Genomic DNA, 26848 nt, shown 5'->3' with positions numbered 1-26848 from the left:
TCTTTTTCAAATTCCTCACTTTATATTCTAAGCAAATCTTCAACCTTTCCACATACTCTTTTTTTTGCTATTTTTCCGTCAAGTGTGTTCAGACTTCCTAAATGATTTGGTTGTATGATTAAGTTTGAATATAAATGTACAAACACCCAGAACATACTCTTTTGGAGTACTTTTCATAAGTTACTAAGCCCCTTACAGTGCGTAAATTGAATTACTCTTGGAATTTAACTTAGTAACTAACACTACTAAGAAGATTTTGTGTCTAAGGAAAATCTAAGAAGCTTGAGGTGGCTATTCCCAGCACTCATCAGTCTTTTATTTTTGGTTGTCACGTTTCCTTACATTTTTAAAACATTATTACAGCCTTATCGAGACATAATTCAGATACTATCCAAACCATTTATTTGAACTATACAATTCTGAGGATAGGCTCTAGTATATTAAAAAGGTTGTGCAACCATCTCAGCTATTTAATTCCAGAACATTTTACTCATACACAAAGGAGACCCCAAGCCCAATAAACAGTCAATCCCCTTTTTTTCCTCCCCCTAACTCCTGACAACCACTAATCTCCTTTCTATCTGAGTGGATTTGGCTATTCTGGACATTTCACATAAGTGGAACATGAAATAGGTGGCTTTGATACTGGTGTTAATTCACTAGCCATAATGTTTTCAGTTTATCCACATTGTGGTGTATTTCAGTGTTTCATTCCTTTCAATGTGCTACTGTTCTACTGTGTGGAATACCACAATTTGTGTATCCACTCCCCTCTTGATGGACACATGGGTTGTGTCTACCTTTTGTCTATGTGAATAATGCCACTGCAAACATTAGTGTACCAAGATTTGTTTCAGTTATTTGGGGTATATACTGAGGCATAGAAGTGCTAGGACATGTAGCATCTCTGTTTAACATTTTGAGAAACTGGCAAACTTTGCCAACTGCACTGTTTTATATTCCCACCACAGTTGATGAAGATTCCAGTTTTTCCAGGGTTTCTATTTTAATGTAGCTTTCCTCATGGTTATAAAGTGGCATCTCATTGTGGTTTGGATTTGCATTTGTGCCATCAGGCTACTTTCTATTAATGTTTTTTGAGATGTTATTTGTCTGACAACTTAGCCCTGTAGACATAGATCTACAAGTGACGTAATGTAAAATGGCCCTCAAAGCAGTGACAGCATTAATGAAACTTCTGTAGGAAAGCTTATACCTTACCCCTTAGGTCCCTCATGTAGTAATTAACTCTTATTGAACATTCATGACTGGTCATTAGGTTTGCCAGAAAGAAACTAGAAAATTCACAGTGACAGATACTGTGGCAGTAAGAGAAGTGACAGGAGTTACCACCAACAGCCACTGAAGGAGAACTATAATATTTGCCAAGATGTGAATGACTCCAAGTCTTTACCCAGAGGCTAGCATATCTTCAGTAAGTTTTAAGAAGGTAAAGCTACTTGTAATACAGTTTTGAAAGATTTTCATGAAGAATGACTCAGAGAATGTTTTCTTCTTAAGTAGATAAGCTTTGATTTTCCAGGTAATTAATTTCCCGGTGATACCTGAAAAATCAGCTAACAATGAATTTCCTCTTGAATATAGAAAAAACAACAGACTCTATAAAGTTATTGAAATACTGTTTAAAAATAAATATTTTGAAGAATTTCCATAGCACATTTTGATAGTATTAACGATTAGTTTATGTGGCTAATACTCAGAACTTACTTTGGCATTAGTGTTATTTTGGTATGTGTTCATGCCATCTGGCCTCTAAATTAACTTTCATGAATCTTTTCCATTCAGTTGCTAGACCCTGCTGCTGTTGATACTTGGTTAAACTGCAAACCTTAAAGCTGCACAATATTTAATATATTACCAAACAGTGCTTTCTGTCTCATTTGTGTTGAATTGTTCCTGTTTCTCTTCATAGAGACTAAGAAGCAGACCCAGATTAAAAAACAAAACAAAACAAAACAATAAAGACTATTTTCAAATAAGTTTTTTTATCTGAAGCACATTTTTATACTTCCATTTTTCACCCTACCTTATATGAAGTGAGTCTTCAGCTAGCCATGTGATAACTGTTTCATGAGATTATCAGTGATTACATTTTCAATACACAAGGTGTCTCTTCGAACAGCTTAAAGTTTCATAGCAATTCCTGATTCTAGATTTTTGAAATCAGATAATGAAACCGTTAATCAGATCCTAAGAAAGTTAGTGCAAGACAGGTCATTGGTAACAACTAAAAACTGGGCACACATGAATGGATTGTGAATTTGTAAGGGGCTGTCACGTTAAAGCTATGCCAGTGGTGGAAAACCTGTTTGTTACAATTGAAAGTTCTAAAAGGTTCGCCATCAATGATGTGCCATTTTCTGCACAGTGGACACAAAAAGGAATTCCTATGCAAAACAGAAAAAAAAACCAATCATTGCTAAAACTGGGTTGCTGCTCAGTTTTGTAGAACAAAAGTAAATCTGAGCAGTTGCTTCCTTTTCCTGTGCACAGTGTTACACTGAGAAATGCCCTCTTTATTATCAGTAGCAGACCATAGATACTGTGTTGCACTGTCAGTGTCTAAATGCTTCCTGTTTTAGATAGCATACCATTACTTTTCTTTCCAAATCTAAAGTTTGAAAAGGAAGCATTGTAGTATTTTAGCTAATTTTATTTATTTTTTCTTGCAGGTTCTGAAAAGTGCCTTTTCTGAAAGCTCTGCTGTTGGATTCTACTCTAGAACTATCTCTTTACCAACCCCTTTGTCCACCATTCCCTTCCTCACTCCCTGTCCCCTAAGAAACCTGGTGTGCTAGTAGTTCACTGTCAGCAACCTGTGCATTTATTTTTTTTCTGTGATTGTCAATTTTCATTTTGCCTTCCCTTGATTTTGCAGCAAAACTTTTTCCTTAGATTGAAACAGCCTCTTCAGTCTTGCTCTTTATTTAAAAAAAAAACTAAGAAATCAGGAGAAAATTTTTCTCTCCCTGACGTGAGGCCATTGCACAAATTGAGGGACAGCCTACAGCGTATGTTTTTTGAAAACATCAATTAGTACAGAATTTTTCTGAAAGTCCACCAGTTATCTGAGTAAATTTGGCAAATTAACAAAATAAAACATCTCAACCTTTACAGTTGCCTACTTAAGATTTGGTCTCTAGTTTGACTTTTAGTTATTGTGATACAACTTTGATTTTTGTGAGAGACTTTTTGTTTGATCAGATCAGAGTTGACTTAAGTGAAATTATAAGTGCTAACAAGTAGCCATTCCACTAAAGCAACCTGCCATCTCTTCTCATTGAGCTCAAATTCACTTTTAATTCTTAAACAATCAGTAGTGATATCATCCTAAAAAGTGTACGCTTGATTTACATTTTGCTTGCAATATGACGGCTGTCAATGTTGCCCTGATTCGTGATGCCAAGTGGCTGACTTTAGAGGTCTGCCGAGAATTTCAGAGAGGAACTTGCTCTCGAGGTGATGCAGATTGCAAGTTTGCCCATCCGCCAAGAGTTTGCCATGTGGAAAATGGTCGTGTGGTGGCCTGTTTTGATTCTCTAAAGGTGAGCGCCATCTGAATGCATGGAATTTCAATTTGTTGGTTTCTGCTTTTTAAAATATGATATGCTGTGAAATGACTAAAATTTATAACAGCCTGAAATTGGCAGGTTTCTTTTTTTAAGGAAGGATGTAGACTTTGTTTTTAGAACTACACCATTCTAATCCTCACTCCATCACAGCCTACTTATCAAGATAGATACACTTAAAGAATAAAAATTTACGAATGTTTGTAGGAGTGAGCGACTACAGCAGTCTTAGTATAGTTTACCTTTTGGCATAGGATTTAGATATTGAATTTAGTGATCAGAATCTTTTTATAACCTAGAGAATCCCTCCACTGAATTATGTTATATGTTATTATTCACAATACAAAAATACACTTAGCAAAGACCAACCTTTCAGAGATACACTTAGCAAAGACCAACCTTTCAGAGATACACTTAGCAAAGACCAAGCTTTGAGAAAATAAACAAAGTCAGACAGAGAGAACACCAGGAGAACATCTTACCATTCGGGAGGAAAATTATAGCATTTAGGACATTTTTAGTGTAAGTATGTTTTGAAACTTTAACTTAAATATATTGCTACAAAACTAGGCTCACTTAATTTTCTTTAGGACACCTCATTGAACAGATTAAGAATAGTCCTATTGCTAAGGTTGTAAAATTTGAATATTATGTACTAGAGTATAAACAAAATATGCAGACAGATGAAGTATTACGGAGAATTGGAAATATATGCTTGCAGTACAAGAAAATGCACTGGTTTTCATGTCTCAAAAATAGTTATCCTGCCGGGCGTGGTGGCGCATGCCTGTAATCCCAGCACTCGGGAGGCTGAGGCAGGAAGATCTCTGTGAGTCCGAGACCAGACTGGGCTACCCAGTGAGCTCCAGGTCAGTCTCAACTACATAGTGAGACCCTGTCTCAAAAAACAAGACAGAAAAAAATGTTATCCATAAATTAAAGTTAAAGATGTACAAATTAAAACATAGAAGCAAAAATAGTCATGATTCTTGATTTGATAAGACTTGCTATGATGGATTTAAGATTTTTTGCAGAATGTATCACAAAATGAGTTAAGCTTAAAAGAATTATTTTGATTTATTGATACTATTTTACCTCATAATTTTCCCTTGTTAATATTTTAATTTATGACTGCATTGGTTTGCGTGATGCCTAAGAAAAACATTTCGGCAAATACTAAACTACAGGTTGAGTATCCCTCTTCTGAAATGCTTAAGACCAGAAGTGTTTCGCCTATCAGAGCTTTTCAGATTTTGAAATATTTCCATATAAACAATGAGATGTCTTGGGGATGGGACCTCAGTTTTAATATGAAATTAGTTTGTTTCATGCATACTTTATACACAGTCTGAATGTAATTTTGTACAATAGGTTAATGTGTCCGCAATTTACTGGGACTTGTCACATAAGGTCAGGTGTGAAATTCTCTACTCGTGGGATCCTATCAATGTTCAAAATGTTTCGGATTTGGGAGAACTTTGGATTTTCAGATTAGGGATGTTTAACATATACTTAAGTAGCTGAGTTTCTTTATCCTATCCAAGAGAAGTTTATCATCTATACAATGCCATATACTTTAGGTTGGTTTTCATATTTAAAGATAAAGAAGTACCATAAACTAAACACTTTGAAGAAAAAAACCTGGAAGATGATTATTTATGAAATGCATACTGCACTTTAAAGCTTACAAAATATTTAATTCAGAGACAAAATCGATAATAGCTAATAAATATAAATAAACCACTTAATTATTTAAATAAGCTGCCTGCTCACTGTATCTCATATCTTTAAAAAATATTTTGTGCATTATGTTAATAATGATGACCAGTCTCACAGGATAAAGAAGATATGCATAATCCCCACATTCTCAAATTTTTAATGAAAACCGTAGTATTTCAAATACACAAAGCCTTTCAAACAATTACTTAATTTGCCATTTAGATAGCACATTATCAGAGTACCATGTCTGCACAAAAGCATTGTAGTTTTCTTTTGTATTATTTCTCATCTATGATATGCATGAAAGCTATACTAAGTTGACGGTAATTGACCTGTGAGGAGTGTACTCTTGTCATATCTACAATACACAAAGAACATACCTTAACGGTTGCTGCAGCATTTGCTACCTCTCTTGAATTTGTATAATTGAAACACCATTGAAATTCATCTGTGTACGATTTCTTCTACGAATGGTTAAATAACTAAAGCAATCATTTGATGAATTTGGGGCTGCAGCTTTTGTTTTTTGTTTTGTTTTATTTTTGTAAGGATTCCATTAGCATTAGCTACTCTACCAGATGATGGCTCTTTGCCTTTATAATAGGTATAATAGACACAGTGTCCTATACTCACCTCATAATGAGGAAATGTTAGGAAAATAAGAAGGATGAGCCAGATTGCTGATTGTGTATTGTACTGAAGTGCTGTGCCCATCTCTCTACGAATTTTGAGTATTTAGTAATGAAGGTTGCACCATCTTTAGATAGAAAACTGGAGAGTACAGCCGGTAGATTAATTTCCAACTACATAGAAGAGTCTTGCGTTGTGTTGTTATGCAGATGTTTTCAACTCAATTGCCTAGTCTGCTTGGCACAATTTATTTCGAAAGCACCCTCCAAAGTGCAAGATAATCTTGTTATGCCAATATCTTGATATTACAGTTTGCTATTTATCTAGGTTGGTGTGTCTAGTGAATGGCCCTTGGATTTAACAAAGGTTGCTCCCTTTTAAAACTAAATCAATCTTGGCAATTGTTCTCAGAGACAAGTAATTCTGCTTCGATAATATCACAATGTCTGGAGTCTTCTACTTCAGACTGGAAGTAATACGTGACAGCAGTCACATGTTATTCAGAAAGGATATAAATGCTGTCATGATTCAGTATGACAGTTACATACCCATCACGTCTGCCTATTGTACTTACCACTTTGGGAAGTTTTATAACAGACATTTTCTGGTGAAGGCCATATCCCAGACATAGTCAGAGGACAGTCATGTCAACCGATGTACATCTCTAAAAGACGGGAGCTGGAAGAAGACATATAAAACAACCCTCTAATATCACATATGTGTCCTCTAATATCACATATGATGACAAGGATAAGAATATTTTGGCAAGTGAAATCTGTTGCCTAGGCATTTGGATATGAATCTATCTTGTAGCTAAAATTGGCCCTAGATACCAATATACTCTCTGTTAGTATCACTAATCGCAGCAGTTTTCCCTAGTTTAAAATTTGACTATTTTTGACTAAATATTACTCTTCCTGTTTGCTAAAGGAGAGTTTGCCAGAAGTTAGACTCCTGGCAACATAATCCCATTGATTTTCAGGTTGCAGAAATTTAGTACCATTTATACGCTCCATCAGAGAAGCCTGGCTGTACTGCAGACCCAGAGGCAACATGTGTCATCCTGCGAGTCAGAATCTCTATCTTCTATGAAATTGACCTGGTAAAATTCTGTGATATTTTAGACGTTTCATAAACTACTTTTGAAAGAAAAATACAGTCACAATTAGAAGTCAAATAAACTATATTGATAGTTCAGCCTCACTATTTTCCCTTTTATTTTGAAGTAATTTTAGATTCCCAGAAGGGTTGCAAAAATAGTGCTGCTAGTTCTTGTACACTCTTCACCCAGATTCCCCTAATCTCAACAACTCACATACCATACATAGCACAGTTATCAGCAACAGGAAATCATACTCTACAAAGCTCTGTGTTACACTAGGGACGATATTTGAATTTCTCTAGTTATTTCTCCCTAATATCCTTTTTCCGTTATAGGATCCAATCCCCAACCCTACATTGCATTTACTCATTATATTTCAGTCTCCTCCACTCTGTGACAGTTCCTCAGTCTTTTCTTGTCTTTCATGACCATGACACAAGCAAGAGGCACCCTATAGAATGACATCTCATCTGATGTGTCATGGTCACAGACATTAGGGAGGAAAATTGGTGAAATTTAGGTAAGGTCTTTTAAAGTTCTTCATCCTGGTTTTAGGAAATGTGTTATGATTAGCAGTAAGGAAAGCTGGGTAAAGGATATCCTGAGACATGAGATATTATTTTTGCATTTTTATATAAGTTCAAAATTATTTCAAAATAAAAATATTTTTAACGCTGGGGGCTGAAGCCAGGGCCTCACACATGCTAAGCACATGCTCTACCATTGGGCTATACTACTGGTCTTTTAAAGCAAAGTACTATTTCAGTGAACTTTTAAGATCATATACCGCTTCAGAAATAAATATATGTATATAGTATTCTTTTTATTTTTTATTCTTTTTTTTAAAATAACTTTGGCTGTAGTAATAAGAAAACTTGGAAATCCATGCAATGGCTGATCCCAGAACTGCTCTGCAAAATCTTGGTAGTCAGACAATCCATATCCATTATAACAGTTCACCAATCTAGCAAATCAAGAATGTGCAATGTCTAAGGAAGACCATTTTGTTCACAGTGTTTTCCACTCACAGATGAGGACACTGAAGAGCCAGTGAGGGGAAATAATTTACCAAAAGTCACATATATGTGGTTATCAAAAGAGCCTGGTAGCTTCTTTTTCTCTATGGAGAAGGAAATAGAGAAAACATCAAAAAATCTATTCTTTCACTAAAACACAAGGATCTGGTGCCAACTCCTCCTTTCCTAATCCTCCCTTTTTCTATTGTTTCATCATCATTTATTTGGATTAAGGCTTTAAATTAAGGTTCTTATTTAGTTCGTTGATGATCATTTGGAAATTTTGTTTTAAAAAGGAGGAAAACCAGCAGGATGATTTTAAATTTTAGACAGTTACTTGCCTTTGTGATACCAAGCTTTGCCTAACACTAAGGATCAAACGGAGTTGTCTGTTCTCTTGTCCCTCCTCGAAACATTGGATTGCTGGGTTAGCTAGCCCGAATTGCAGTTATGATTACACAGTACCTCTAAAATCAGATTCTGTACAATGCTCTGGCCAGGTAGAAAGGTATCTGACAAAGATCAGTTGAAACTATTGCAGTAGCAGTTCAGCCTTATAAAGTGTCAAATATTTTATTTTGCAAAATAACTTGGAATCTAACAATTCATTTAAAATGTTGATTTGTGAGAACATAGTTTGAGATTATTGCTCTCCCCACCATGCAGCCAAGTTGTAATTGGGCATCTGGTGAGAAAGAACTCAGGATGGGGCGGGCATGTTTTCCTCTACTGCAGTCTCGCTATTCCATCCAAATTGAGTGGGAGAGATTTGAAAATCTGAAACTGGAATGCTCTATATTATATTTCAACTCATTTTGTTTAGAGGAAACTTTTACATGTTAGAGAGATGTATACCTGAACCTACTTGGTCAGTAATTAAATCTCTGTCTCTTGTGAAAGACCTATGAAATCATTACAAATGTTGTCTCTCTACCAGATTTTTTTTTGTGAAATTAAATACAAGGTATTTCTGTGCATCTAGAAATTTGTACGATATCATTTACTTACTGCTCATTATGCCCTATGAGATGAGCTTTCTGCTCGCACTGTCTGTGAGGTACCCTGGTTTCCCTTTAAATTAGTGTGTCCTTTGATCCTTGACTTATAGGGTTATATAAGCTAGAGGAATCTTAATCGTGTCCTCTTTTCTCATTATCTCTAATCTTTCCCTTCTCTTTTATATTTCTTCCATTATGTAATTGCCTTCTGTTTCTTAAATTTGTAATCCAGTTTAGGTTTTCATTTTTTATTTTTGTTCCTTCAATTCTCACTCCAGGTTCAAGTTTTAATGCTAGATATAATTAAAAGTTGAACTCATGATTTCTATTATCTTTCTTGATGGCATTTTAAAAAGCCAATGCATGATTCAACTTGTTTGTCAAGCTTTTATTTTCTAAATGATCACTCCAATTTTATCTTAACAATGTTGGCTTTGGAAATAGAGTAAATCATTTTTCAGTATCGTGTTCATGATGAGTGTGTGTAATATCACTTAAAGTCTGAGTTGTTATTTCATTAATAGAGCTGCGACATCCATGCATTAGAAACAGTTTGGGAAGTGAAGGGAGAGCAGGGACAAGGGGAAAAAATGAGAACCAAGACCAGTCACATAGAGGTACTTGATCCCAATAATGAATGTAACTACTGTGTACCTAAAAAGTACCAATAAACTCAATAAAAAAAAAAAAGAAACAGTTTGGGGCCTGGGATTTAGCTCAGTGGTGCTGAGCTTGCCTCACAAGTGCAAGGTTCTGAGTGTAATCCCCGTTACGAGAGGCAGGGGGACTGTTTTGAAACTATAACTTGGTCAGAAGCATTTAAATATAGGCCTTAAATTGGATTTTTTGAATCATAAATGGGAAGTCCTTCCCACTGGATGTTGGTAGAAAAGAAATTAGTCTTTCCTTCTGTGTATATTCCTATGGGTAGATGGTGAACAGTGAAGGCAATTTCCACACTGTGAAAACAATTCATAAATTTGAAATATACAATCCACAATAACATATCTATGTTAAATATGATAATTTCCCTAAACTGATAGGTCACCTATGATTTTCAAACTAACTACATAATAGTAATGTTCTAATTCCTCTAGTTAGCCAGCAAAAAACACCCCAGAAAATCTTTTTTCTCTGTGACTTTGAACTCTTCACCCATTTTTTCTATGCCTCTAAATACACAGAATAGACAGCATTATTATATCAATATCTCTTACTCAGAGGTCTCATTGTTTAAAGACTACATTGTTATTACATTGTCTTAAAACCTTTGTTCATCCTCCTACTTGTGAAGTAACAGTTGGAGAATTTTTAATATCTCCATGAACTCTAGTTATTTTAAAGATTTGACAAATACCTATCCCAGGAGTTGTTTTTCTGTTGCTAAGATCTATGCTTAATCACATCCCTACTTAAATAAACTTAAATTCTAACTTTTATAAAAATATAACAGGTAGAATTTCTGTGGATTCCCAGTTATTTCATTTTTGTCACCAAGGAAAGCATTTCTCTAGAGAAACAAATTCAATCTTTAAAGTAACAGAAAAAAGTTAAAACCATGGCCATTTTTATTCTATCAATACCCACTGCAGGAAGGATTTCATTTTGGAATAGTGTCTTATTTTTCAAGAGATGCCTGAGAATGAATGCATAATGCCCCTTTCTTGGGTGGATAGCAGATGTAACTGCTGAGGTATTTAGAAAGAAACGATACCAGCAAGTGGCATAAATATAAAAAATGTTGCCTTGTTTGCTGTTGAGTAAGTCATGGGAATCCTGCTACCTCTGCTTTCCTTCATACAAGAGCAAGTAGCAAGACTCAATCTGTAGGACTGTTGTGTTTTGCTACCGGAATTTTTATAAATGCCAGAGATTATTTAATGCTGGGAGTCCTGTTAAATCCATCAAGATTTCTGTATACATTCACTTCTCCAAACAAATGAGTCATTCAACAAACATTTATTGAAATTTATTACTCCTAGACACTGAGTTCGTTATTTTGCAGAATACAGAACTATGGAAGATGTGATTCCCATGTGACCTCTTAGCATGATGTTGCCTACATTATATGTCATAAGCAAGGTCTACTCTGACAGTTAAGAGTCCAAGAGGGAGTGGCAGGGACTGCGATTACATTCCAGCTATAGGAGTTGAAGATGTAGTCATGACCGAGGTACTGTTTGAAGTATTCTTTGAAGAAGAGATAGTAAGATATTCCAGGCAGAGAGGGGCCAAGCTGAGGAAGGATTATAGGGAACACTGACGTGTTTGAGGAGTTGAATGTTAAGTGCAGCTAGCTGAAGCATAGAGTTTGAGTTCACGGAATTGGGCTTAAACATTAGTGAGGAGTTTGGACTTCGTAGCTGTGAGAAATCTAGGCATTTTTGAACAGAAAAATGACTTGTCAGCCTATGCAAAAATTTTAGTTGTGTTAAAAAAGATTGGTGAGACAAGACCTTTTAAAAAGCTATTGGAATGCTGAAGGCATGGACTGATAAAGATTTGAATAGGTCGTTACAGTGGCAAAGAAAGTCACTAATGGTGTTGAAAATTAGAAGAAGCCAACACATTTAAGTAAGCAGGGGTACTTGACATTCTGTTCCAGCCTACAACTCTTGTACTCAACTTGACACCTGATTGCTCAAACTGAATTGCTGTTATTGAGTTTTTTTTTTATGAAGTTTCAATTCCACACCTTTTAAAGTTAATGCTTGAATATTGCCAGGTTCTCATACTAATTGTTTTAAAATAATATTTAACAGTTGGCCACACAGGAAAATTTATAGGTTTTAAAAACTTTTAAGTAAAGTTTAAGTGAAGATCTGCTATGCTTTTGGGGGGGTTTTGTTTTACATTTGTGGCTTTCTTGTTCACTACCATACTTTTTGTGCTAGCACATAGTAATATCTTTTAAAATCTTTGTTGCATGAAACACAAGTCCACTGGATCACTTGGAGGAAGAATAAATATGGACTAAGATGTGCCTAGTGAACTCTCTGTGCCTGTACTTTTACTCTGGTTCAGTTGTTATTTAACTATGGAAGAAAATTGTATGTGCCCAAGTACCAACATTCCTCACCAAACCACATTTTAACCTAAATTTGATGGTCTACAGATTGCTGATTTTTGCAAATGTAAATTTGTCTCTCAGAATCAGAGAAATGTTTTTTGTCCAAATGTTATTGGATACTCTCCAAGTGTTACATTTGAGTCTTTTTACCTTTTATAAGGCTTTAAGGTTTTTGCTGAGTGGCTGCTGCTAAATATTATTTTAAAATAATTAATGCAATAAGCCAGTAATATTCAAGCATTATTTATGTAGAATAATGGTTGAAATTGAATTTCCAGCAGGTGGTGTTCTCATAAATCAAGGTATTCTTGAAAGCATGACCACTCCTAATAGGGTCAGAGACAAATACAAAGTTGTATTCACCAGAAAAGGGTTTGGTGCAAAAAGGAAGGTACCTAGTCCAATCAAAATATATTTAAAGTTTAATCAGTAACTCTTATCCTAAATGCACAGAGATATTTTAAAATCCCAAAGAGTATGAGCATAGAAAAGCAAAGACAAATTCTAATAGAATCCATGCATTGACGCTTAAAAAAAAAAAACCCAAACTGCAATTTAGTCCAAGCAATCTGCTTTGAAAAGAAATGGAAACTATTAAGAAAGTAATCTCCAAATAGAATTTTAAGGAAGAACATCTAGGCTTATAAGCTATATTACGTCATCCCAATCTCTTGGACCCTCTCCATTTTCATCGCATTTCCGTGGTAGTGATCAAAGTTTTTCAGAATGGAAGAGCCCAAGACCTTGGTACAATGTTGGTACAGATACATATCTGAACCAAGATATAATTCAAAACTGCAATTGTCCAAGCAATCTGCTTTGAAAAGAAATGGAAACTATTAAGAAAGTAATCTCCAAATAGAATTTTAAGGAAGAACATCTAGGCTTATAAGCTATATTACGTCATCCCAATCTCTTGGACCCTCTCCATTTTCATCGCATTTCCGTGGTAGTGATCAAAGTTTTTCAGAATGGAAGAGCCCAAGACCTTGGTACAATGTTGGTACAGATACATATCTGAACCAAGATATAATTCAGGTTGGGAAATTGGCTCTGCTTTCAAAACTAGAGAAAGTGCCTGGAATATTTTAGAAAAGTGTTTTATCAAGAAGAAGATTTAAGATAATTTGAAGTATTTAAAAGTATTCCATTGATATTGTGACTTGCATGTGTGAATGGGCCACCGACAGGTAAAACAGAGCCATGCCTCTCTCCTTTCTCCAAATTCGCAAGACCTCACTTTGGGGGCACGTGACACTTACTCCATCTTTTGAAGTAGTAAAACATGTACTCCTTTCTCCCCAAGTTTTCTTATTCTATAGGAGAGTAACAATACAATGACATTGATTTCAAGTCAGAGATTATAAAAGAACAATAAATAATGGGAGAATACGAGAGAGGTGGAGAGAAAAGAAAGGAAGGAAGAGAAGATGGAGGAATGGGGAAAGAAAGAAGAAAGAAATTAGGAGACAGCTATTGAAAGGCTTTTCGTTCTGAAATACTTCGGCTCCAATAATAATATATTTGAAACAAAAACACAATTAAGAGGTAATGACGAATGAAAGGGGGGCTAATACAGAGAGAATTATTGATGTCATTTTTATCATGTATTTTCCATCATAAACTTCTCTGCTTTTCAAAGCACAAAGGGAGAATTGTGATTAATTATGGCCCACAGAATTCTTCTTCTCCCCAAGATGTGCTCCTCCTTCTCAACAGCACCGTTAAAAATGCACCCCTAGTCATCTTTGATTTCTTCCCCTTTGTTCCTAACTTCCAAACATGTGTCAAGTCCTAGGATCTCCTCAGCACCACTTCTCTTGTCTGTGCAGTTGTGAAAGAGATAAGATATATTAACTGTTTGTAGGCTTGTTTCCTATCTCTCTTTCTTTCTTATTTCTTTCTCTTCCTTCCTTCCTTCCTTCCCTTCCCTTCCCTTCCTCCCTCCCTCCCTCTCTCCCTCTCTCCCTCTTTCCTTTATTCTTTCTTTCTTTCTTTCTTTCTTTCTTTCTTTCTTTCTTTCTTTTTTTTCTTTCTGTCTGTCTGTCTGTCTGCCTGCCGGCCGGCCTGTCAATACTAGGGCTTGGCACTGAGCCTCTGCACTGAGCTACATCCCCAGCCCTTTTTTATTTTTTATTTTAACACAAGGTATAAGGTACCCGTGCTGGGCTTGAACTTGTGTTTCTACTGCCTCAATCTCTCAGAGAGCTGGAAATACAAGTATGCACAAGCATGCCCGGTTTCCTCCTTGTTTTTCTCTGGTTTCCAGCACAGTATTTTTCACAGGAGAGGCGCTTCTTGTATAGTATGTTTCTTACAGAAAGAAAATTGAAATCAAATGCATTTTTCTATTTACTGTGACTGCCAGAAAGGTCACAGCTGTATTTCCAGCAATTAACCTCAAAGTTTTTCATATAATTAGTCACATCATCCCACCTTGTGTTATGTCATTCTTGATCTTTAGTCTTTAATATAGTAATCATTTTGGAAAAATACTTTTTCTTGTAAATCATCAAGTTTTTTGGAAGAATGAAGTTTTGTAATTAGCAAGAAAACAAGTCTCCAGGGGAAGGAGCTAATCCTTTTTCCAAATTTCTCATTTGTGATTTATTAAGCTATTGGATGATTTTTCATTTAGATGTATATTCCAAGTTATTCCAGTATTGTAAACTGAGGAATCTGTTTAAAAGTGGCTTCCAGTGATATTCAAATTTGATCATTACACACCGTATATAAGAATGTCACATTGTACCCCGTAAGTTTATACAAATATTAAGTGTCAGTCTGAAATAAAAATGAAGCAAGCCAAAAAACTAAAAAAATAAAACGAAAGGAAATTAAGTGTGGCAGAGACTACTCCTTAATATAGAAAGTAAAGAGTGAAAAAAGTCGAAACTCCTTAGATGGATGCTTGTTTCCTTTACTAGGAATAGGAGGAGGGCTGAGGATATAGCTCAGTGGTTAGTGTGCAAAGACCCTGGTGTGATGGCTGGGCTTGTCAACGTGATTGACACGGGAGTTTCCTAGGGATTAGTAAAGCACCCTTGTGAGTGAGTATGAGTGAGTCATGGAGGCACGATCTTGGGGTCTATATATGGTCCTTGACCCCTTCCCCCTTTAAGATTGCTCCCCTGCTCTTCTTCCCTGCTCCTGTGAACGAAATACCTTTGCCCTGCCTTCCCCTTCTACCATGATGTTTCTACCTTGGAGCCAGCCAACCATAGATTGAAGCCATGAGCAAATTCAACCTCTCCTTTGTATTATGTCCAAGCCAGAGGAAAGCGACTACAGAAAATTGGTACCATGGAAGTGGGGTCATTAATGTGACTGTGCCTGGTCAGGCCCTCTACCTCAAGGCTCTTTGTGTGCAGCCTAGCTCAGTAGAGTGTTGAACTGGGGTTTGGGGCCTGTGAGAGTCAAGCTTGATTGTGTCAACTTAACTGGCTTGCTAGACACCCGGTAGTAAAACTCATTTTGGGGTGTGTCTGTGAGGGTCATGGGGCATAATTTGGGGTAATATATGTGGTCCTTGGCTCCTTCCTCTCTGAGACTCTTCGTCTGCTTGGCATCCCACCACCAGGAAGTGAGCAACTGTCCTCTGACACACCCTGCTAGTAGGGTATTTCTGCCTCAACTGACCACCGACTGAATCCTTCCAAACTGTGAGCCTCATAAACCATTTCTTACCTTCAGTTGTGGGTGTCAGATATTTGGTCCCGGCCCCAAAAGAAAAAAAAATAGGAAAAGGAGAAAGTGTTCTATGGGGGCATTTTTTCTTACTGCTTACTGCGGGTGACCTGTGTATTCAGAGCTGGCTCTGAGGGTTAGGATGTCTCTGACATCGGTATGTTAGCAGGCATATAAAGAAACGAAAGGTCAGTCCAGGCCACTAAAAGGAAAGACTGGTCTTCGCGAAGTCTTTTCTACCACTCCTAGGAAACTAGCATTTTCTGTTTACAACACCAGGGCCATTTGTTATAATGGTTAAGTATAAGAGCACTCTGCTTGCGTGTTGCTCACATTTGCTCTGCAGCTTCTCCAGTGTTTTTCTAAACATCTGCTATGTACCAAATTTTAAAATAATAAAGGATTTTCTAAATAAATTCCCCTTCTCTCTCCATAACTGCATGCTTTTATTTACAGAAGAAACCCTGGTCATTTGAAAGTATTATTCATTCCCATCACCTCCTAACAATGTATCTGGAAAAACATAAGGTAAAACGAAGAAAATGCTTTTCACATAAAATGAACAAACCACCCAATGCTACTATAGCCCTAGTTATAAAAGTCCAATCTTTCCTTTTAGTGACCTGGACTGGCCTTTTTTTTAAACATGACTGCTAACATCACTGATGTCAGAGATATGAAATTAAAATGCCCAGATTCCTTTCATCGTGACCGAAAGTATTCAGAAAATGGCTAACTCCACACTTGCAAAGGACAGTAGTCTCTTGGAGCAGAGGTTCTCAGAAGTGTGGCATCAGGGTACTTGGTAAAACCACACCCCACACTTGCCAATCACACATTGGGGGTTGGCCTGGCCATCTGTGCTTCAGGACGCCCTCCTGGTGATTCTGATGAATGCCAGTGTTTTAGAGCCATTGGTAGTGGAAGCCATAACAGTCTGACGGAGTATCAATTAAAGATAAAATTTCAAGGCTTTGGAACTCTCAGTACACTGCTTTGTTCTCCCAATGCATCTTCCTTTCTTGCCAATTGTTTCAGTGATTTTGTCTTGAATTCATATACATACAGATGAGATGGTAGAAAAATGTTGTCTGTTCTGGAGAACATATATACTGTTTCTTGAGGAAGCATAGTATGTTTCTCCTCACAGGTGCCTCATAATGCTTATTAGCTGAGAGAAGGCTCTGAGAGGAACCACATGAAAGACAGCAGCTCAGTGGTGCATAACCCACCTCTCAAAATACTTTGACCACAGAACCCTATTTTTGTGGATCATATAGAAACTATTCATGGAGTAGTGCATGAAAAATGACTGGAAAATAATCATGGTGGGGTATAAATGTGTGGAACCAAAAAGGAAATATTCGTTATTTATCTGTCATAACCCTTTGGACAGATTGGTGACATTTTTTTAATATCGCAAAGCTCCATTCTAGGTATTGATAGCTGCCACTCGTGAACCTACAAAACTTCATGTGCAGCAAATGTGAAGACAAGATGGGGGTGTTTGCGTTGTATGTTTACATGAGACAGTCTTGGCTTCTGAGATTTACCTATTGAAATGAAAACTGAGTTAAAACATTTATAATCCGTTTTATAATGAAATTCAGTTTTATTACTCTACCATTTTACAGAAATAACATTTTAAAGTTTCGTTGCCATAATCAATCATTAGTATTTTAAGTATCATTAACATCATCTCTTAAATCTATTGTTTGCTTTGTCCAGCAATGAACAAATGACTCACTTGATTTTTTTTTATCATTTTAATATGTTATAAATAAAATATAACAGTAATTATGACAAAGTTAGAATAAAAGCGGTATCAACCAAAGAGTGCGATGCTCCTTGCTTCTTCAAATAATAGAAATGATTTTGAGTGGACCTTTGGGCCTCCTGATGTGCTAGTCCAGCTCCTCATGGGCCCCCACTATGCTGAAATTCGGGTAAGAAGCATGTGATGGTAAAAGAATGTCTGTTGATTAGATAAACTAGTGTCTTGAGTAGACTGAGGGAAAAAAAGGAGCAGTGATCCTTTTCTGTGTTGTTTGCAAGGCTGAGATAGAAGCTTGGATCTGTTTCTTTATCCTCTGCCATTTCACCTACTACACCATTAAGTTAATAATGCCAAGTTCTACTGAGAGATCTGTTCTCAGTTTTTTAACGTTATACATAAATCCCATCTGTAGAAGTATGATAATCATATTGCTCATATAGTGGACTAGGCATATACTAATGCATTACCTCCTGTGGAGAGAGAAAATTATACAAAATAGGCAAAAATCATCAGGCTATAGTTCATTCTCAGTATTTTAGTTTTATTGTGAAGAACATATAAAACTAAATAACATACTTTTTACATTTGGTACCATTTTACTTCCACACCATTCTAAATTTTATTCTGACCTACTTTTTTTCAAAGTATCTATAAAGTATGCAGAGGCAGGAATTATTCCTAGAGAAGTTAATTAACAGAATTGAAAAATAATTTGCCCATGATCTAGAAGTAATTAGAATCCAAGACCCTTGAACCTCAGTTTAGTGTTCTTTCCAATAAAATACTGAATTCATATTAAAATTTATTCTTTGTCTAGGAACAAAGACACTAGGAGACAGAGTATGGAAAACCTCTGACCTGTTTGTTAACAGTCAATACCTATAACAATGAATTTATTCGTTATTGTTATTGTTATATTTTTGTGGTAATGAGGAGTGAATCCAGGGCTTTTGCACTGAGCTATGTCCCCAGTCCTTTTAAAATTTTTTAAAGAGAGATTCTCACTGAGTTTCTAAATTGACTGGGTTTTTCTCAAGTTTGCTATCCTCCTGCCTCAGCCTCCCAGAGTTTTGAGATTACAGGCGTCGGCCACCACACCTGTCTTTAGTTTCCCTATCAGGTTGTCTTTAAAAGTATATGTACATGTTTGGATTCTTCGTGCTCAATTGTCTAGTCACTTATTATATAAGAGACAGATTTCCCTGCTCTCAACAGCAAATGTGTATAATGCTTATACTTAAAATCATGGAAAAAACCTAAACGATAAATTATAGAATTCTATAAAATAAAATGTTTACATTATTGACATATTTACATGATGGAGCTGCATATTCTTTGTATTTAGAAATCTTTAACTTTATCTTGTGAATAACATTTACTTAACCAACAAGAAATTGGCACTATAGAAAAGGCCATAAACAAATGTCCATAGGCTACATGTGCAGCACTGAAAAAGTCAAGCTCTATTTCCTAGGTCTAAAGATCAAAACCCCCACTTGGTATTATCTCAGAGTACATCTACTCTATGGCCATGTAAATAAAATCCCCACTGCAGCTGATCTTTCACTGGGGTAGTCTTTTGTACAGCTGCATGTTTTCCTATGAGTTCTCATTTGCCTGTGTTCTCGGAGGAATGAAATGCTTGTGAACACTTTGTGCCATTTTGTGACAAGGTCAGTCATTTATTATCATGTAAAGGCCTTCTGCGCTTTGTGATAGTGTCATATCTGCTGTACTCAAACACTTGAGGTCTCAGTAAACCTGCTTCTGAATCTCAATGATGTGGATTTTTCTCATAAGGTGGTAATACTGGTCATATAGCACACATAGTAATTGGCTCCTCGAGCACCTCTTCCTCCTCTTTTGCTGGGCTGTGCATTTTTGTCAGGACATGGTGGTTTGTGTTTAAGTTCTCATGTCCCAACTCCTGGTCCTCAAGCACTGCTTCTTCCAAACTAACGAGCAAAGTGCTGCTCTGTGAACTTTTACCAAAACTCTGTTGTTATGGTTTGCTTCTTAAACATTCTCCAAAAAGGCCTGCAGCTGTGGCACTGCTGGGAAGTGGTGGTAGGATTGGTGAAATATAGTTGGTAGAAGTAGATCACTAGGGGCATGGCCTTGAAAGGTATCTTGGGGCCTGTAAGGTGAGAGACTTTGCAATGATGCTGTAACTCACCACAGGCTCAAAGGCAATGGAGCCAGTGGACTATGGACTGGAACCTCTGAAGCCATGAGCTAAAATAACCCTGTCATTCTTTGTGTTTGTTGTTGTAGTTTTTGTTTTCTTGGTACCAGGGATCGAACTCGGGACCTTGTGCTTGAGAGGCAGGTGGCAAAATCACTAAGCTAAATCCCTGGCCCAACCCAGTCATACTTTAACTTGTGGATGTCCAGTATTTTGTCACAACAGTGCAAAAGTAATACAGCTTTGTTAAGAAAGGGTTTCCCTGGTGTAAATAATCTGCAACAATGCATAAGATTCTAATAAGATTACTGACATTTAGAAATGGGAAGAAAGGAGCTAAAGGTGTAGGGAAGGTGGGATGGGTAGGGGAAGAGTAAAAAGGGAAAAGAAAAAATGTGAGAGAGTGAAAAGATGAAAATAAAGTGTTTGTAGATGGGGAGGGGAGGAGGGGGTGAAGGGAGGACAGAGGTAAGGGGAAAAAATGAGAATCAAGACTTGTCATGTAGAGGTACAAGATCCCAACAATGAATGCAACTGTACTGTATCCCTAAAATGTACCAATAAACTCAATTAAAGCTGAAAAAAAAAAGAAAGGGTATGTTTATCCTAACTACTTTGCTTCAGAAGGATGAAAGACTAGTTCTTTACATTTGATTACTTTGACAATTCCCTTTCTGGTCACCCCAAATCCAAAGGCACTTAACAAAATACCCCCCTGGGCATGTTCCTCTCTTAAATAGTTTCTGTGCATTCCTATCAGCCAGTTGATGTACAACATTTGTATACTCTCCAGGGAAACTGGTGGCTTGGATAATAGAAATATTTGAACCAGTTTCTCAATTTATCTCAGGCAAAGCATTACAAAACCATAAACTGTCCTGCCCTTGAGAATATAAATGCTGGATGCTGAGCACCTAGGTTCAAATCCCAGTTCTGCTACTTTTTAGTTCTGTCTCCTTGGGCGTACTCGTCCCCTTTTCTCAGTTCCCTCAACTGTGAAGAGTAAATGAGATAAAGGCAAATACAGTACTTTCACCAGTGCTTGACACACAGTAAATATGAAATGAAATCAGCATTTAACGTTCATTTGGACCTGGCATGAAAAAAAAGCAAACCACGTCAGAGTTTTCAATAAATTCCACCAACCAGTTTTGTTATCATGATTACTTTCATGATATTAATGGAAAATATAATTTTACAATGATCTCGGCCTGGTCTCTTAACTGTGTTTCAAAATTTGACCCAGACTAAGTGATGTAATCTAAGACTACATATAGTTATTCTCCATGAGAGTCTTAAGTGATCCAGAGTAGTTCATATGCTAGAATCTAGAATATATAGTCAAGGAAAAGCATGAAACAATGTAACACCACATAAATGCCCCATGATTTTTAGTAGAAAAAAAGTATAAAAGGTTGGTGCAGTGGTGTTTTATATTGCATATTTTACTGTTGAATCTATTTTATCAAACATTTTTCACTGTGGATTTTGATTTACTATTGCTAAGAGACATAAATAGACTTGTTTTATGTTTTAAAATTCTAATTCTTATTATTAAATGTTTGCAGTAAAAAATGCTTATGATCATTGTTGAGAGTCGGTGCCTGTACATGACACATCTTCGTTCTTTTCCCCTTCTCCTTTCAACCCTCTTGCCTCCCCTCCATCTCTTGGTCCCCTTCATATTTTTATCCTGATTTTGAGGGTAGATACTATGGAACTAGAGCAGATTTTTTTTTAAATTTTCCTCACCAAACAGAGGATTCCACTCGTTAAAAGGCCCCAAATGACCCTAGTAGTCATTTTATGCTCATTATAAAGGATATACATTTTAATGGAACTCTACATCCTTATAAGTGTTCTAGGTTTCCCTGTAAGTCTTATTCTGGCTGCCTTACTGAGTATAGTTGATTGATTTCAAGGCTAATTAACTAACTATTCTTTGATTTGTTGTATTTTATCTTGTTTTAGATTTGAAGATAGGCCTCTTTTGGTAGTGGTCATATTTCAACTTCTCTGTAAAAGTAGGAGACATTTATGGTTGAGGCTTTGATTTATTTTAAAACTAAAAACCCTCCTTAATCATTTTATTTAAAATAACTACATTTCTAGTTAATACTGTTTGTAGATGGCATTGTTTAGTTCTTTGAGGCCTTGGAACAGTTTCCTCAACAAATGTGCTGTATTTAGTAAATTAGGTTGAGAAAGGATCATTTTAAAACATTTTAAAGAAAGGAATTGCTGCAGTTTCATTTATGTCTTTGTCAGTTCCATTCACATCTCTGAGATATGTGTTGGATGACACTTGATATTTAATAGATGTTCACGCTAAGCAGAATAGATCCTTTTTCTCAAAAGAAAGAAAAGAATTTTTATTGATAAATTGCTTGTTTTCACATCTGCAGAACAAAAACAGACAGTGAGTTGGTCTAATTTTCAGATGGGGTTTAGAAGAATCACTTTGGCAAAAAAAAATGCCAATCTGTTTAACTACTCAATATTCATGGAGGTTAGACTTTTCTTTAGGTATATATGTGATACTCTAAACTGCCTACAGTTTAAATAAAAAGTTAACACAAAGATTTCAGTAAAGCTCTTCTTTTTGGTGCTAAACGTAAAAATATGTAATAATACTAATAATAACAAAAGTTAGCCTTAGTACATACGTCAAAGTATTTCAATGGCAGTCATTGTCACCTAGGAAAACTTTTTGTTTGGAAAATACATTTTTTGCTATTAGATAGTAGGGTGGGAGTATGAGGGAAATGCTTAAAGTGAATAGATTTGGCTTTATGTGGGATTTGAAACATGATATTACACTTACGAATTTAGCAATACACTGTAAACAGCTGTTTTGATGTCATCCTTTTAAATTTCCTATCTGAAAGAAGATTCATATTTAAGATAATGGACAGATTTTCATCTTTGTTTCTCTGATTTCAAAATTCAGTGGAAAATCAATAAGTGTGCCTGCCCTTTATGTAATATTTTGGTGAAGGGTTATAAGGGCTAGCTATAGAGATATCATTATTTAACTTATTCTTAGTATCGCATCACGTGCTGCAAAGATAGATTGTTTAATTCTGAATAATCAGAGCCTTTTCCACCTTATATTCTTTCAAATTTATAAGATATTTATCTCAATAAAATTCTTGTTTGAAACTTTCTTTTTACTTTGGGACAGGAAATTTAACTTTGTCAAGTGGAATTCCCAAAATTAAAATTCAGAGGCTAGCTAAAGCCCCTAGGAATTTAAAGAATTGCCAAATACCTTCCTACTTCGTAAGTTTTAGTACAGTTAAAACTCATTTGAGGGCCAGGAATTTAGCTCAGTGGTTCCGCCGCCTGCCATGAAAGCATTCGATCCCCGGTACCAAAAAAACAAACAAACAAACAAACAAACTCATTTGAGACTCTTAAGTCGTGGAAAACCTAAAGCAACTGGCTTTGTCTCAAGGCAAAGTAATATTGTAGATAAGCCAGTTAGATGGAGAAGGCTTGAGGTTCTCACTTCAGAATTTTCCCGAGTGAAGCCCTCAAAACAATGAAGAAAGCCACAACTGCCCTTGAGAAATACCTGATAAAACTTACAGCTTCTGAAAGGTGTTGAGATCATGTTTGTGGGATGCTTTTTTGTAGCAATTGTATGGAAGACTATCGGCTTCATTAGCAAAAAAATATTTCAATGGCTTATCTAGTTCTTTGGAGTTCATTTCAATGTTTCAATTTCAGAGAGAAACGGAAATGCAAGTTTGAAGAAAAATGAACTTGATCTATAAAATGCCATGCGCAGTGTGGTCTGAGCTTCAGTTTCTTTACCTATAGCATGAGGAAGATAGATCTTTGGGGAGATGTTAACAGAACTTTGATGAACAATGTTAGTTTGTTTAACAGTATTGGGATATGCTGGCTTAAGAAAAATAAGCAGGTTTCTTTACTGGAGGATGTGTGAGACCTGTGTTGTGCTCTCCTGTGTTGCCCATCTCTAAGAGAGGAATACAGTATGTGACTTCTAAACATTTGACCAGAACTGCTGGTTTTTGAGAATCCTCTGGAACACCCTCTGACAAATGCTGGATTAGAAGGTCTTGAAGAATCTTTCTAGTTTTATAGTTAATATGTCTGTAATATGTCTGTACACGTAGAAACGTTCCCAGCTTAGTACACTTTCTTTCTTTCTGACCTTACTAATTATGAATCCTTGATAATTTCATGAAAGAGTCTGTGTATTTCTCAATAAAAAATAAATTCAGGACTGTGTCTAGTCATTGATGCCTAAATGTTCATCATTGACACTTCTGTGATATGTATATTCAGTAATGTGGGGCCATTATGAGTGATATTTTTCCATATATATAATTTGATTCCCTAGAATTAGTCATGCCCCTCAATTTCTTCTCCCTCTCTTTTAATATGAGTAATCGAGGGTTGACTGAAAAAGACATCTATGCACATGATGGCTTTCAGCTGCATGTTTTGAATATGTAGATGCATAGATCATTATATGTGAGTATAGAAACATGCTAAGTCGTCCTTTTCCTGGGCTTTCTAGGATGACTTTTCCTTGAATGTGAGTACATAATCTTCATACAGGGCTGAAAAAGTTAACCGACCCTCTGAACTCCTCCTCTAACACAAATAAAAACCTTAAAAAACATAAAAGCCTCCTCCTTATGTAATATTCTATATGCTCAAAAACATATATAATTTTGGTGTCAGGCTAGGGATGTAGCTCCGTGGTGGAGTACTTGCCTAGCATACAGGAGGGCCTGGGAATTCAGCATCTGGGGGGAAAGAAAAAAAAAAATTGGAGGTCTGGTTCACACACCATGTCCATCCTCATTCTAACCTAAAGGGGGAGCTCCAGCAGACGAAAGAGATCTTTTGGACATCTTTTAGTCCAGTTTTGCCACTGTGGCTGGGAAGGTGGAGTGAGTGATGAAGTTTGTGATTGGTTAGGAGCTTTTGGGGGAGGAGCTATAAAATAAAATTGCCTTCTCCAACAGTCCACTTCCTTCAGTTGCCTGCAGCTCCTCAGGTAAGCTGGTGCTTAGAGTGCCTTCTACTGATCCTAGGCTGCATGTGTGAAGGGAGTTGCTAAGGACCTTAAAGTAAAGGGGGTGAATTGGGTTTGGAGGATTTGGCTTGATTTAGCTTAACTCACCAGGGCAGAACAGCTAAGAAGAGGGTTGCCAGATAAAATATTCTAAATACTTACACTTGAAAAAAAATTGATTGTTTATGTGAGATTTAAGTTTAATTGGGAGTCTTGTATTTTTATTTGATAAATCTGACATCTCTAGATAGGATTCTAAGCAGAAGCCCTGGCTGGAAAGAAAGGGTACAAGCAGCTGGTGTCCTTTGTGCCCTGTCGTATAAATTGCTGTGGTAGATGCTGGAAGGAGTGTCCCGAGGAATCTAGAGAGCCATGAGGGCAGGAAATTTGACTTGCAGGCCAGAGAGAGACACGCCTTTAGGTTGTTTCCTATGGAAGGCTGTGTAATAAGTGGCTTTTTGACCGTATGACTTTTATGTATGTTTTATTTCTTGCAGTAACAAAATGAATACCATTATTTTTCTCTCCTTTTCCTGTGTTTAATGACATTTTATGTTAGCTGACATCAGCTGCTGTAGAGACAGACAGCTTCTATGAATACTTACTATCGGGAATGTCTTCTGACTTTAGGCAACTTAAAAACAATGTGTCCCATTGTGTTTGGGGTTTGAATTTGACTCTGAGGGTGGTGCTGTTTTGTAAACAAAATTGATGCTTTCTTGATAAGCTGCTTATTGATGAAACAATCAGTTAATAATTTTCTGTAGCCACGGAAGGCACTTGATTAGAGCAGGGGCAAAAAGTGTAGTTATGGGGGTGGAGGGGGTGCTGGAAGAAGATTGAAGCTATTGATGAAGCAGGATCTCTTTCTCAGTGATCAGGAACTGGGATTTTTAATGTCATTTGCTCCTCAAAATTTTTCAGGGAAAAATTTCAAGCTCGAGCTTATTTGAAAATAAATGTTTAACGTGGCTGAAGCTGAACGTGGGCGGAACATTTTTCTTGTAAGTCCGTGTGTGCAGTAGAGATCCACGAGAAGGCTCCACCTGCTGTGATTTTCCTAAAGCCCTGTGTTCCACCTTTGTCTAAGTAGCTTCAGGGAATTTGACCTCCAGCTTGTTCTGAGAAATTCTGGGTGGAGGTGGGGCAGTTGGAGAAGCACTTCATTGTAAACTGACCCTGTAAATGCAGGGCTCCCCTTGGGCTGATCCAGGTGCTCATTAGATATGGATCTGCTGCTGGTTTTTAATTCAGCCAGTGGGACCCCACATCCTGGGAATTCTTATGGCCAGAGACCCCCTAGATTTAGACTAGGGTGTGACTCATGGATCTGTGTCACTTCTGGTTGACTAACAGTAGATTGCCAGGATTTTTCAGACATGATGGTCACATATTCCTTAGAGCTTATAGTCAGAGGGAAAAAAAAAGGAAAAGAAGAACAACAAGAAAAACTACCTGAATAAATAAGTTCCAAATTTGCTATTTACTAGACCTGAATAAGATAATGGTTCATTTGGAAGAAACAACTAGGAATAGTCTCAGTCCTAAGTTGACTATTGTTCTCTTCCTGGAGGGAGAAGAGTTTATGAAAGGAAGTAGCAACAGAAGTAGTTAGGCTTCTGGGTGTTATGCCTTATACAAGTATTCTCTCAAAGTTCAGCAAACTTGTGTGGTGTGGCTGCTGTGCACCAGGCACAGACGTATCCCTGCAGAAGATCGAGTTCTACGTTTAGATGGACTCAAAGTTAATTGGGAAGATGGACACGCCAGCAATTTACTGATATATTCATTGTTAGGTGCTGTGGTGAAACTGAGTAGAGGAGCAGTTAGAGGTATGAGGGAGACAGAAGGGGCCCTGAGGGTATGGCTTTAGGGAAATTTTACTGAGGAAGTTATTTGAACAGAGACCATACTGGATAGTGAGAGGCTGGGAAGATGGCCATCACTGCTTGAGGATTAGGACAAGCCATTTCATACCTTTGGCCTTCTTTTTTTTTTTCTCTGTCAGATATAGGTGA

General features: G+C 36.7%; 1 protein-coding gene across 2 annotated transcripts in view; it reads left to right on the top strand.

The window, feature by feature from the left end:
- Positions 1–3260: 3260 nt before the first annotated feature.
- The window catches only part of Mbnl3 (muscleblind like splicing regulator 3), a 58640-nt gene continuing 35052 nt past the window's right edge, over positions 3261–26848 (top strand). Inside the window, exon 1 of one of the 2 annotated variants that reach the window (XM_010614303.3) lies at positions 3261–3566. In XM_010614303.3, the coding sequence (XP_010612605.1) occupies positions 3390–3566 (177 nt within the window). In that variant the 5' untranslated portion in view covers positions 3261–3389. The remainder of the gene's footprint in view (positions 3567–26848) is intronic. The other variant, XM_010614304.3, reaches the window with a different exon arrangement.

The sequence above is a fragment of the Fukomys damarensis genome, unplaced genomic scaffold, assembly GCF_012274545.1.
Source record: "Fukomys damarensis isolate Sample0158 unplaced genomic scaffold, DMR_v1.0_HiC HiC_scaffold_39, whole genome shotgun sequence".
In the NCBI taxonomy this organism is placed as follows: Eukaryota; Metazoa; Chordata; class Mammalia; order Rodentia; family Bathyergidae; genus Fukomys; species Fukomys damarensis.
Note: the sequence above shows the minus strand (reverse complement) of the source record. Positions and strands in the feature narration are given on the sequence as shown.